This window comes from Haematobia irritans, chromosome 5, assembly GCF_050003625.1.
Source record: "Haematobia irritans isolate KBUSLIRL chromosome 5, ASM5000362v1, whole genome shotgun sequence".
In the NCBI taxonomy this organism is placed as follows: Eukaryota; Metazoa; Arthropoda; class Insecta; order Diptera; family Muscidae; genus Haematobia; species Haematobia irritans.
Genome location: NC_134401.1, coordinates 11,503,234 through 11,517,069, shown reverse-complemented (window position 1 = coordinate 11,517,069; position 13,836 = coordinate 11,503,234). Strand labels below are relative to the sequence as shown.

Genomic DNA, 13,836 nt, shown 5'->3' with positions numbered 1-13,836 from the left:
CGGACGGACATGCTTAGATCGACTCAGAATTTCACCACGACCCAGAATAACTTTATGGGGTCTTAGAGCAATATTTCGATGTGTTACAAACGGAATGACAAAGTTAATATACCCCCATCCTATGATGGAGGGTATAAAAAACAAAAACAAAAAAACAGACATTGGAAATGTTAATTGGAAAATTGAAAATTATTTTTGATGTTCTATAAAATGAAATCATGTAAAAACCCCATAGTCCAAACAACCACACTCACACACAGATCTCTGTATTCACATTCACTTTGAGTTTCACAGACACTTGAACATATTTTCAACTTTCAACAAACACTTGAGAGCAAGTGAAAGCAAATGAATGCACAGAGAATAAGGAGGGCAAGGACATATGAGTCGTTTGTGCTGAAGCAATTTCAGCTGTAGGTGGTTAAGCTATTTTGCAGACAATCAACTTTATTCGTGCAAGCACAATTCACAAAACACTTCAGAAATTTAATATAAGAAGATAGTCAAGTTTATATTTTCCAAAACAGAATGATACGAAAATAAAATATAAACAGAAAATAAAATAAATTTTTTATTTAATTTTTCTTTTATCTTTTGCAGGAACAACAATTCCTCGCTATTTAATGTGGTGCCGAAAAACGATAAAAATGCCATTATGCAAAATATTGCCAACAGCTATAGACGTTCAGATTCATCAGCATCACTATCATCATCGTCCTCATCCTCTGGTTCATTGAGTCCAGCATCATCCGCTTCCTCATCATCATCATCATCCAATACATATGCGACGACCACAAATCGTAGACGTCGCACGAAACGTCCACGCGATTGCCGCGTTAGCCACTGGTCTGAGTGGTCAGCTTGCAGCAAATCATGTGGTATTGGTGAAATGCATCGATATCGCAAAATTATTAAACATGGCAAACGGGGTGGCCGTCCCTGTCCGCCATTGAAACAATCAAAATGGTGTGGTTCGGAAAAGGGTTGTCATTCACCCGAGACCTATTTCAATTGGTAAGTGAATTGTGAACACACAAATAATTTGGCAGAATTTTAGGTATACTCCACAAAGGCTGATGATAAAAGTTTTTAATATGACAAATAGATGACAGTAGAAGAAGTAAAGTTTTGACAACATTAAAAAAAAAATTGAGAAAATTTTCTATAGAAACAAGATTTTGCCAAATGTTTCTATAGAAATAAAATTGTGTCAAAATTTTCTAAAGAAATAAAATGTTTACCAAAGTTTGCTAAGAAATAAAATTTTGGCAAAATTTTCTATAGAAATTAAAATCTGATAAAATTTAATATAGAAATTAAATTTTGACTAAAATTTTTTACAGCAATAAAATTTTGACAAAATTTTCTATAGAAATAAAATTTAAACAAAATTTTCTATAAAAACAAAATTTAAACAAAATTTTCTATAAAAATAAAATTTTGACAAAATTTTATATAAACAAATTTTTTTGACAAAATTTTCTAAAGAAATAAAATTTTAACAAAAATTTTTATAGAAATAAAATTTTGACAACATTTTCTATAGAACTAAAATTTTGACAAAATTTTCTATAAAAATAAAATTTTGACAAAATTTTCTATACAAATAAAACTTTGACAAAATTTTATATAGAAATAAAACTTTGAAAAATAGAAATAAAATTTTGAGAACATTTTCTATAGAAATAAATTTTGACAACATTTTTAAAATTCTAAGAAAATTTTCTATGGATATAAAATTTTAAGAATTTTCTTTAGAAATTAAATTCTGATAAAATTTTCTATAAACATAAAATTTTGACAAAATTGTCTATAGAAATTAGATTCTGATAAAATTCACTATAGAAATAAAATTTTGACAAAATCTATTATTTAAAAAAATTTTTGACAAAATTTTCTACAGCAATAAAATTTGGCAAAATTTTTGATAGAAATAAAATTGGACAAAGTTTTCTATAGAAGTAAAGTTTTGACAAAATGTTCTATGTTTTTCAATAGAAATAAAATTTTGACAACATTTTCTTTAAAAATAAATTTTTGGCACAATTTTCTAAAGACATAAAATTTTGATAAAATTTTCTATAGAAATAAATAACATTTTGACAAAATCTTCTATACAAATAAAATTTCGACAAAATTTCTATATCTATAAAATTTGACAAAATTTTTGATAGAAATAAAATTGGGCAAAGTTTTCTAAATAAAATAATAAAATAAAGTTTTGAAAACATTTTCTATAGAAATAAATTTTGCCAAAATTTTCTATAGAAATTAAATTTTGTCAAAATTTTCTATAACAATAAAATTTCGAGAAAATTAGAAATAAAATTTAGACAAAATTTTCTATAGAAATAAAATGTTGACAACATTTTCTATAAAAATAAAATTTTGACAAAATATTCTATAAAAATAAAATTTTGACAAAATTTTCTATAGAAATAAAATTTTGACAAAATTTTCTATAGAAATAAAAATTTGACAAAATTTTCAATAGAAATCAAATTTTGAGAGAATTTTCTATAAAAATAAAATTTTGAAAAAATTTTCTATAGAAATAAAATTTTGACAACATTTTCTTTAAAAATAAATTCTTGACACAATTTTCTATAGACATAAAATTTTGACAAAATTTTCTATAGAAATTAAATTTTGACAAAATTGTCTATAGAAATTAAATTCTGATAAAATTTACTATAGAAATAACATTTTGACAAAATTTTCTATATAAATAAAATTTTGACAAAATTTTCTACAGCAATAAAATTTGGCAACATTTTTCATAGAAATAAAAGTGGACAAAGTTTTCTATAGGAATAAAGTTTTGACAAAATTTTCTATAGAAATAAATTTTGAGAAAATTTTCTATGAAATAAATTTTGACAAAATTTTCTATAGGAATAACATTTTGACACAATTTTCTTTAAAAATTAATTTTTGACACAATTTTCTATAGACATAAAATTTTGACAAAATTTTCTATAGAAATTAAATTCTAAATTTTACTATAGAAATAAAATGTTGACAAAATCTACTATATCAATAAAATTTTGACTAAATTTTCTATAGAAATAAAATTTTGACGAAATTTTTGATAGAAATAAAATTGGGCAAAGTTTTCTATACAAATAAAGTTTTGACAACATTTTCTATAGAAATAAATTTTGCCAAAATTTTCTATAAAAATACAATTTTGACAAAATTTTCTATAGAAATAAATTTTGCCAAAATTTTCTATAGAAAATAAATTTTGACAAAATTTTCTATAGAAATAAAATTTCGAGAAATTTAGAAATAAAATTTAGACAAAATTTTCTACAGAAATTAAATTTTGACAAAATTTTCTACAGAAATTAAATTTTGACAAAATTTTCTATAAAAATAAAATTTTGACAAAATTTTCTATAGAAATAAAATTTTGACAAAATTTTCTATAGAAATAAATTTTGACAACATTTTCTATAGGAATAACATTTTGACCAAATTTTCTATAAAAAGAAAACTTCGACAAAATTTTCTTTAAAAATAAATTTTTGACACAATTTTCTATAAAAATAAATTTTTGACACAATTTTCTATAGAAATAAAATTTTGACAAAATTTTCTTAAAAAAAATTTTTTTTTTTAATTTTTAGACAAAATTTTCTATAAAAAAAAATTTTGACAAAATTTTCTATAGAAAAAAAAATTTGACAAAATTTTCTATAGAAATAAATTTTGACAAAATTTTCTATAGAAATTAAATTCTGATAAAATATTCTATAGACATAAAATTTTGAAATTAAATTTTGGCAAAATTGTCTATTGAAATTAAATTCTGATAAAATTTACTATAGAAATAAAATTTTGACAAAATCTTCTATATAAATCAAATTTTTACAAAATTTTCTACAGCAATAAAATTTGGCAACATTTTTCATAGAAATAAAAGTGGACAAAGTTTTCTATAGGAATGAAGTTTTGACAAAATTTTCTATAGAAATAAATTTTGAGAAAATTTTCTATGAAATAAATTTTGACAAAATTTTCTATAGGAATAACATTTTGACACAATTTTCTTTAAAAATTAATTTTTGACACAATTTTCTATAGACATAAAATTTTGACAAAATTTTCTATAGAAATTAAATTCTAAATTTTACTATAGAAATAAAATGTTGACAAAATCTTCTATATGAATAAAATTTTGACTAAATTTTCTATTGAAATAAAATTTTGACGAAATTTTTTATAGAAATAAAATTTTGACAAAATTTTCTATAGAAATAAAATTTATACAAAATTTTCCATAGAAATAAAATTTTGATGAAACTTAATCTAATAAAATTTTCACAAAATTTTCTATAGAAATAAAATTTAAACAAAATTTTATATAAAAATAAAATTTAAACAAAATTTTCTCTAGAAAAAAAATGTTGGCAAAATATTCTATAGAAATAAAAGCTTGACAAAATTTCATACAGAAATAAAATTTTGACAAAATTTGGTCTTAATTTAATTAATAATATTTTTTTGTATTCTTTACAGGTCCGATACATGAATTTCCAATGGACGACCAACCGTATAAACCTCTTTTAAAAAGGCGAATTATTTTAAATCACCATACACATACACTCACATAACTATAAATAACAAAACAGTCCCAAAAATTAAAACAAACAAAAAAACTCCCTCTTAAACACATCAGTATGAAAAAAAATCAAATAAAATAAAACGTAAACTATACAAAATAAAAGCAACAACCAAAAAAACTGTATTAATTTAATTTACAAAAAAAATACATAGAACAAATAAACATTATATAATAAAAATATATAAAACAAAACACAACCATGCAAATAAAATTTAGATTTTAAGCTAATAATACATACACTCACATACACAAAAAGAAACATGGAGGAAAATAAAAAAAAAATATGAAAAGCCATCAGTGAATAAAACAAACACACAAAACAAAAATCATTAAATAAAATGTCATCAATTAAACAAGAAAATAAAAATGAAAACGAGCTGCAATAAATTGAAATCACACAATCTAAACGATTCCCTATAAAATTTTGGCGAAAAAAAAACAAACTCTATTCAATGTAACAAACGAATGGAAATCCGATTAAGAATAATTTTGTTACGATTTATTTATATTTTATTTTATATGTATTTTTTTTTAGTTTTGATAATCCCTTATTATGGCCAGTATAACAAACGAAATATAAGTCAAGTTGATAAAAAATAGAAAATAACATGTTTTATATTTCGGTTTCCTTTTGTATTTTTGTGTGTTACAAATTAATTGGATAATTCCATATTATTATTAAATGACATTTAATTATTATCAGGTCAAATTGTAGGTAAATAAATATATATATTTTTTTACAATTTGCAAGTTTAAGCTTTATTATTTTATTGGAAAAAAGTAAATAAATAAATAAAATAAACAAAAAGTTTTTGTTTTCTATTTTCTGTATTAATATGCTTGGCTCACCTAGTACATACTTTAATAAAATTTATAGGATTTTAATTAGCTCTTGCCAATGCTTTAATGAAGTTACTGGTGAGGAGTCAAAAATCATCAGATATGGCTGAAATTATTATTTAATTTAAACAACAAAAAATTTCAACCGAATCAGATGAATTTTGCTCCTCCAAGTGTTTCCGGAGGTCAAATCTGGAGACCGATTTATATGGGGGCTACATATAATTATGGACCGATATGGACAAATTTTTGCAATGTTGTTAGAGAACATATACTAACATCACGTACCGAATTTCAGCCGGATCGGAGGAATTTTGCTCCTCCAAGAAGCGCCGGAGGTCAAATCGGGGGATCGGTTTATATGGGGGCTATATATAATTATGGACCAATTTGTGCATGGAAGTTAGAGGCCATATATAAACACCGTGCACCGAATTTCAACCGGATCGGATGAAATTTTCTGCTTCGAAAGGCTCCGTAGATCAAATCTGGGGATCGGTTTATATGGGGGCTATATATAACTATGGACCAATTTGTGCATGGAAATTAGTGGCCATATATAAACACCACGTACCAATTTTCAACAGGATCGGATGAATTTTGCTCCTCCAAGAGGCTCTGCAAACCAAATCTGGGCGTCGGTTTATATGGAGGCTATACATAAAAGTTGTCCGATACGGCCCCACATACATCAATAACAACTACTTGTGCCAAGTTTCAAGTCGATAGCTTGTTTCGTTCGGAAGTTGGCGTGATTTCAACAGACGGACGGACGGAAATGCTTAGATGAACTTAGAATTTCACCACGACCCAGAATATACTTTATGGGGTCTTAGAGCAATATTTCGATCTGTTACAAACGGAATGACAAAGTTAATATACCCCTATATCCTATGGTGGAGGGCATAAAAACACATTTACACAAATATTTTTTTTTTTTTTTGAATTTAAAAAAACCAATGACAAAAAATTCCTTTTTTTATAGAATTTCTATTCTAAAATAATACATACGTTATTTTATTATTATTTTGTTAATATACAATTATTCACATATATTTTTTTCTACTTAAGTCAAAAATTATATTTATAAAAACTTTTGTTTTGTTATTTTTATTTATAAATAATTTTATTATAAGCAAACAACATTTACTTAAATAACTTTTTTCTCTTGAATTAAAAAAAAATATGAAAAAAAACACATTTACACAAATATTTATTTATTTTTTTTTTTTTTAATTTAAAAAACCAATTACAAAAAATATATTTTTTTATAGAATTTCTATTTTAATTCTATTCTATAATAATACATAAGTTATTTTATTATTCTTTTTAATATACAACAATTCAAATATATTTTTTGCTACTTAAGTCAAAAATTATATTTATAAAAACTTTTGTTTTTTTTTATTTTTATTTATTAATAATTTTATTACAAACAAACAGCATTTACACAAATAACTTTTTGCTGTTGAATTAAAAAAAACAATATTTTTTAATCGGAATATAGAAAATTATAAAAAACTTATTGTATTATTTTTTTTATTTAATCCTTAAAATATATTTTTTTTCTACGTAAGTCAAAAATTATATTTATAAAATCTTTTGTTTTGTTATTTTTATTTTTAACTAATTTTATTACAAACCAACAACATTTACAGAAATAACTTTTTTCTGTGGAATTTAAAAAAGCAATGACAAAAAATGTGTTTTTTTTTTAATCGGAATATACACAGAAAAAAATTTCACGAAAAATTTTCCAATTAAAATTTTATTTGAGTTTTAAAAAATTTTCAATTAAAAATTTAATTGAGTCAATAAATTTTTTAATTGAAATAAAAATCAATCACACAAATTAATAGTATCAATTAAATATTTAATTGGATCAATTAATTTTTTAATTGACTGTCAATTAATTTTTTAATTGATACTATCATTTCTGTGATTGAAGACATTTCAATTAAAAAATTAATTGGATCAATTAATTTCGTGATTGAATCAGAAAAAAAATTTTTTGTGTGTAGAAAAAATAATAAATAACTTATTGTATTATTTTTTTATTATTTAGTTTTTTGCTTCTTAAATCAAAAATTATATTTATAAAAACTTTCGTTTAAAAGCACATACATTTTTATTCTGTTTAAAACAATTTTTTTATTTTATTTATAAATAATTTACTACAACAAAATAAAAAATATTTATATAAATGTTACAAACTTGTTTTTATTCTTATTTATTTTTTATTATTCGACCTGTATTTAATTTTTTCCAATTAATGAATTATTGATAAAAAACGAGCTCGAGGTCTGACCTCGATATTTATACAAATTATTTTATTTTTCTGGTGAATTAAAAAAAAAATTTACGAAAAAATGTTGTCTTGATGGTAATATTTATACAAATAATTTTTTTTCTGCTAAATTGAAAAAAAAATACGAAGAAATGTTTTCGTGATGGTAATATAAAGATTTTTTTTTTTAACATTCATATATATTGTTTTCTACTGAATTAAATTAAAAAATTATATTTATAAAAAGTTTTGTTTAAAAACGATTATATATTTTTTTTATTTAGTTTTTATTTAAAAACAATTATTTTATTTTTGTACTGAATGTATAAAAAAAAATAATTTAAAAAATATTGTATTATTATTATTTGTTTATTTACACCCATGTTCCGATATCCACTTCAATTCCACTTCCACTATTCACGTCAAATCCACGAACGTGAAAATTTGGTGTTCTTAATTCCACGCTCGTTTTTGAAGTTTTCAGTAACCAGCTGGGTTGCACAAATCACCCAAAAATTCACTAAGGCGGAAATCAAAATAAGTGGAATCAATAGACTTATTATAATTTATTTTTTTTTTAATTAAAAATGACGCAGTTTTAATAAAACTCATGTATTAAATATAAAACATTACAGATTTTTACGCGAGTACTTTTTTTAACCGGAAATACACTAATCTTGGACATAATTCAACTTTCACCAAGACTTTTGCAAGTGAATTGATTTCACGAAAATTCCGGTGAAAGTGGATTGTAGGACACCAAAATCGTGGAATTGATTCACATTCACCTGGAAGTGGATTTGGGAACATGGGCATTTATACCAAAACAAAAATAATCCAAAAAAGGAAATTCCTCAACAAAAACTACCAAACACACACACACATTCACTCTCATGTAAAGTTCGTAGTGGTACAAACTAAGAATATTTTAGTTAAAGTTACAAAAACTCCCAAAGAGAGAAGGAGGTTGGAAAGCAAAAGAAAAGACAAGGTTTTTCTTATGAAGTCGTTTTTGCAATAAAGGTTTTTCCAATAAGAAGTGTTATTTTTTGGAATTTAACTTTTATAGATACATGGATGGCAGTTCATAATGAACTAAGAGTTATGGCATAATAAAGAGAAATATAAATAACCATAAAAATCTTTATTAGTATTTCGAAAGCACAATCCATTTTCCATAATTTTAATAATTTCCAATAACGCTCCTCGTTGAAAACGCTTCTATGTATCATCGGAAAGCCTTGGTTTTTTCTAGTGCTGAAACCCTCTTTTTTTTTGCAATCAAACAAGGTAAAACGTAATTTTAAGATCATAAATATATTAATAAAAAAATATATATATAAATATGGAACAAAGATATAAAAAAAATATTCATTAAAAATATATAATAAAAAATTAAAAAAAATTAAAAAATTAAGTTATTATAAAATAAGGCAACCCCATATGAAGAAAAAACTTTGAACTAGGAAAAAAAAAACAAAAAATTATACCATGGTGGAAATTGAAAAACTCACACAATAAATCACCAAAAAATTAATAATGGAAATAGCTAAAAACATAATATTTTTCCTTTGAAATTACCAACAAAAAACAAAAACAAAACTTGTAGATATTGTATAAGAAAAAAAAAAATAAAACAAAACAATAAATCTAAACCATTTTTAAATTATCCTGCCTCCAAAAGTCCAATTACATCAACATCAATCTAACTTACAATCATGAAAACATATAGTATATCCAACAAAAACAACAAAAAATGAAATAAAATTCCAAAGCCCCCTCCAAAAAAAAATCATAAATTTCTTTTCAATCAAATATGCAAATAAAAATTCTCAAATATTTCCACAACAAAATATATATATTAAATTAAAAACAATAGAAATGCCTTGCTTTAATGCAAATAGTTGCCATAGACATTATTTGCATAGGCAAATAAAAAAATTGGCATTATGATTATCTATTGTTTATTTAATTTGTTTTTTTTTTTTATTATTATAATTATTATTAAACTTAAGTCCAAAGATACTATTATTTTGTGTAATTATCATATAATAAAAAAAAGCATAATTTTTTTGTATAAAATTAATAAAAAAAAAACAAACAACAAAAAATTATATATACATAATAATAATAATGATGATGATGAAAATTATATATAAACAGAAAAACAAAGCCAATAAAATTTAGAATACAAATAAAGAAAAATACATAAATAATTTTTCTTTGGGAATATAGTAAGTTTGAAGGTTTATTTATACAATATATAAGCCCTAGACCTAGCATATATGCAACATTAGGTCTATGGCAACAAAGAAGTGGAAATCACACTCCTTTCCCAACCTAAATGTATCCAACAATGGGTGCTATACATATGTATGTAGTGTATGTATGTGTGGATTTTTGAGGGAATAGTTTATCCCCCACGGTAAGGCAGATATGGTTAATCGATTTAATTTTTGATTTAAAAAAAATATTGCCTTTTTCGTAGTTGTTGTGTTAGTTTGTGTAGTTGTTGTTTGTTTGATTGGCTGTAGGTATTTTTGTGCTTAGGTTGGGTAAATACATTTGAGAGTAATTAAGATATCATTAAAAGGGGAGAGGGAGAGAGAGCTAAACCAATGCTGGGTAAGAGATCTAAAGCAACAACATAAAACTTACAAAAATATATGTTTAATGTATGGGATGATAAGGGAAGTGTGCTGTGGGGGGTGACACAATTTAAACTTCAAATAATCACACGCAGAGAAGGATCGCCTCATAGACCAAAATATCAATTTTGGATAGGGAGCGTAGAACATTTTTGCTGCATTTTTTTTTAATGGTTGGTGGATTTATCCTCCAAGTGTATATATGTATGGATGTTTTAGTGCTTGGCTTTTGTTATACTGGCCTGGAGAACGAATTTTGAGAGTAATTAAGATAGCATTAAAAGAGAGAGAGAGCTAAACCAATGCTAAGAAAGACATCTAAAGCAATAAAACTTATAAGAATGTATTTTGAATGTATACGATAATAAGGGAAGTGTGCTGTGGGGGTGAGACAATTTAGATGTTCAAATAATCACACGCGTGGAGAAGGAATTTTGACAGTAATTAAGATAGCATTAAAAGAGAGAGAGAGAGAGAGAGAGAGAGAGAGAGCTAAACCAATGCTAGGAAAGAGATCTAAAGCAATAAAACTTATAAGAATATATTTTGAATGTATACGATAATAAGGAAAGTGTGTTGTGGATCGCCTCATAGACCAAAATGTCAATTTTGGATAGCGAGTGTAGAACATTTTTGCTGCAAAAAAATTTTTTTTTTGGTGTGGTTGGTGGATTTATCCTCCAAGGTGTATATATGTATGGATGTTTTAGTGCTTGGCTTTTGTTATAAATACTGGCCTGGAGAACGAATTTTGAGAGTAATTAAGATAGCATTAAAAGAGAGAGAGCTAAACCAATGCTAAGAAAGACATCTAAAGCAATAAAACTTATAAGAATGTATTTTGAATGTATACGATAATAAGGGAAATGTGCTGTAGGGGTGAGACAATTTAGGTGTTGAAATAATCACACGCAGAGAAGGATAACCTGCTAGAGTAAAATGTTATTTTTGTATGGGGAACATGAAACATTTTTGCGGACAAATTTGATTTTTGTGTGGTGGGTGGATCTATCTTCCAAGGTAAGATAATTTTGTGTTGATATGGGTGGGTGTTTTTGTGTTTGGCTTTTGTTATGCTGGCATGGGGAAAGAAATTTGAGAGTCATTAGGAGAGCATTAAAAATAAGAGAGTGAGCTAAACCTATAATAGTCGTGTGAATGTAAATCAATGAGAATAGGAATGTATTATGAATACATATGACAGTGTGGTGGGGCAGTGAGGTGTTACAATGATCATTTATCCCTTAAGGTAAGGTAATTTTGAGTAGATATCTCCATGTCGCATTAATTTTTATTATTTTGGAATATTAGCATTGTTGATCGGATCGTTGTTGTTTGGTTGCTAAGTTTTAGGTGTTCTTGTGTTGGGGTTTTGTTATGCTGGCATGGGGAAAGAATTTTGAGAATCATTAGGAGAGCATTAAAACAGGAAGAGAGAGAGCTAAACCAATGCTAGGAAAGAGATCTAAAGCAATGAAACTTATAACAGCATATTTTAATGTATCTGATGATAAGGGAAGTGTGCTGTGGTGATGAGACAATTTAGGTGCTAGAATAAAATTTCATTTTTTGTATGGGGATCATGGAACATTTTTGCTGCAATTTTTGTGTGGTAGTTGGATTTATCCCCCAAGTTAAGGTAGTTTTGTATAGATGTGGGTGGGTGTTTTTCTGATTGGCTTTTGGGAGTCATTAGGAGAGCATTAAAAATCAGAGAGTGCTCTAAATTAATGATAGTAAGGGTATATTAACTTAATCATTCCGTTTGTAACTTATCGAAATATTGCTCTAAAACCTCACAAAGTATATTCTGGGTCGTGGTGAAATTCTGAGTCGATCTAAGCATATCCATCCGTTCGTGCTAACTTCCAACCGAAACAAACTATGGACTTGAAACTTGGCACAAGTAGTTGTTATTGATGTAGGTCGGATCGTATTGCAAATGGACCATATAGGACCACTTTTTATAGCCCCCATATAAACCGATCCCCAGTTTTGGCTTGCGGAGCCTTTTGGAGACGCAAATTTCACCCGATCCGGTTGAAATTTGGTACGTCGTGTTAGTATCTGTTCTCAAACAACCATGCAAAACTTGGTCCACATCGGTTCATAATTATATATAGCTCCCATATAAACCGATCCTCAGATTTGACCTCCGGAGCCTCTTGGAGGAGCATCCGATCCGATTGAAACTTGGTACATTGTATTAGTATATGGTCTCTAACAACCGTGCAAAAATTGGTCCATATCGGTTCATAATTATGTATAGCCCCCGATCCCCAGATGTGATCTCCGGAGCCTCTTGGAGGAGCAAATTTCATCCTATCTGGTTGAAATTTGCAACGTGGTGTAAATATATAATATCTAATAACCATTCAAAAATTGGTCCATATCTGTTCATAATTACATATAAATCGGTCCCCAGATTAAACCTCCAGAGTCTTTTGGAGAAGCAAAATTCATCCGATCTGGTTGAAATTTGGTACGTGGTGGAAGTATATGGTCTTTAACAGTCATGCCAAAATTGGTCCATATGGATCTATAGTTATATATGTTATAGCCCCCATATTAACGATCCCCATATTTGGTTTTGGAGCCTCTTGGAGGAGCATATTTCACCCGATTCAGATTAAATTTGGCACATTGTGCTAGTATATGGCCGCTAACAATCATGTCAATCTAGGTCCATATCGGTCTGTAGTTATATATATCCCTCAGATAAACCGACCTCCAATCACACAAAAATTGGTCCATATCCCCAAAAATAATCTGTCAAAATTGTATTTCTATAGAAAATTTTGTCAAAATTTTAATTCTATAGAAAATTTGATCAAATTTGCCAAAATTTTATTTCTATAGAAAATTTTGTCAAAATTTTAATTCCATAAAAATTTTATCAAAATTTTATTTCTATAGAAAATTTTGTCAAAATTTTATTTCTATAGAAAATGTTGAAAAAAATATTATTTCTATAGAAAATTTTGTCAAAATTTTATTTCTATAGAAAATTTTGTCAAAATTTTATTTCTATAGAAAATTTTGTCAAAATTTTATTTCTATAGAAAATTTTGTCAAAATTTTATTTCTATTAAAAATTTTGTCAACATATGATGATAAGGAAACGTGATGAGTGAGATGATTTAGGTGTCACAAAAATCGGATATATTGTCTGAAATGTCTAATAATAGTAAAGCTAATACTACTTTTCTTCTATTCATTGCTATAAGACACCCATGTTCCGATATCCACTTCAATTCCAATTCCACTCTTCACCTCAAATCCACGAACGTGAAAATTTGGTGTTCTTAATTCCACGCTCTTTTTTGAAGTTTTCAGTAACCAGCTGGGTTGCACAAATCACCCAAAAATTCACTAAGGCGTAAATCAAAATAAGTGGAATCAATAGACTTATTATAATTTATTATTTTTTT

At 25.8% G+C, this 13,836-nt stretch overlaps 1 protein-coding gene across 1 annotated transcript in view; it reads left to right on the top strand.

Annotated features, from left to right (window-relative positions):
- mspo (M-spondin) overlaps positions 1-5,092 on the top strand; it is a 171,508-nt gene extending 166,416 nt beyond the window's left edge. Inside the window, exons 5-6 of the mRNA XM_075309916.1 lie at positions 601-1,014; positions 4,525-5,092. Of these exons, the coding sequence (XP_075166031.1) occupies positions 601-1,014; positions 4,525-4,537 (427 nt within the window). The 3' untranslated portion in view covers positions 4,538-5,092. The remainder of the gene's footprint in view (positions 1-600; positions 1,015-4,524) is intronic.
- The last annotated feature ends 8,744 nt before the right edge of the window (positions 5,093-13,836 follow it).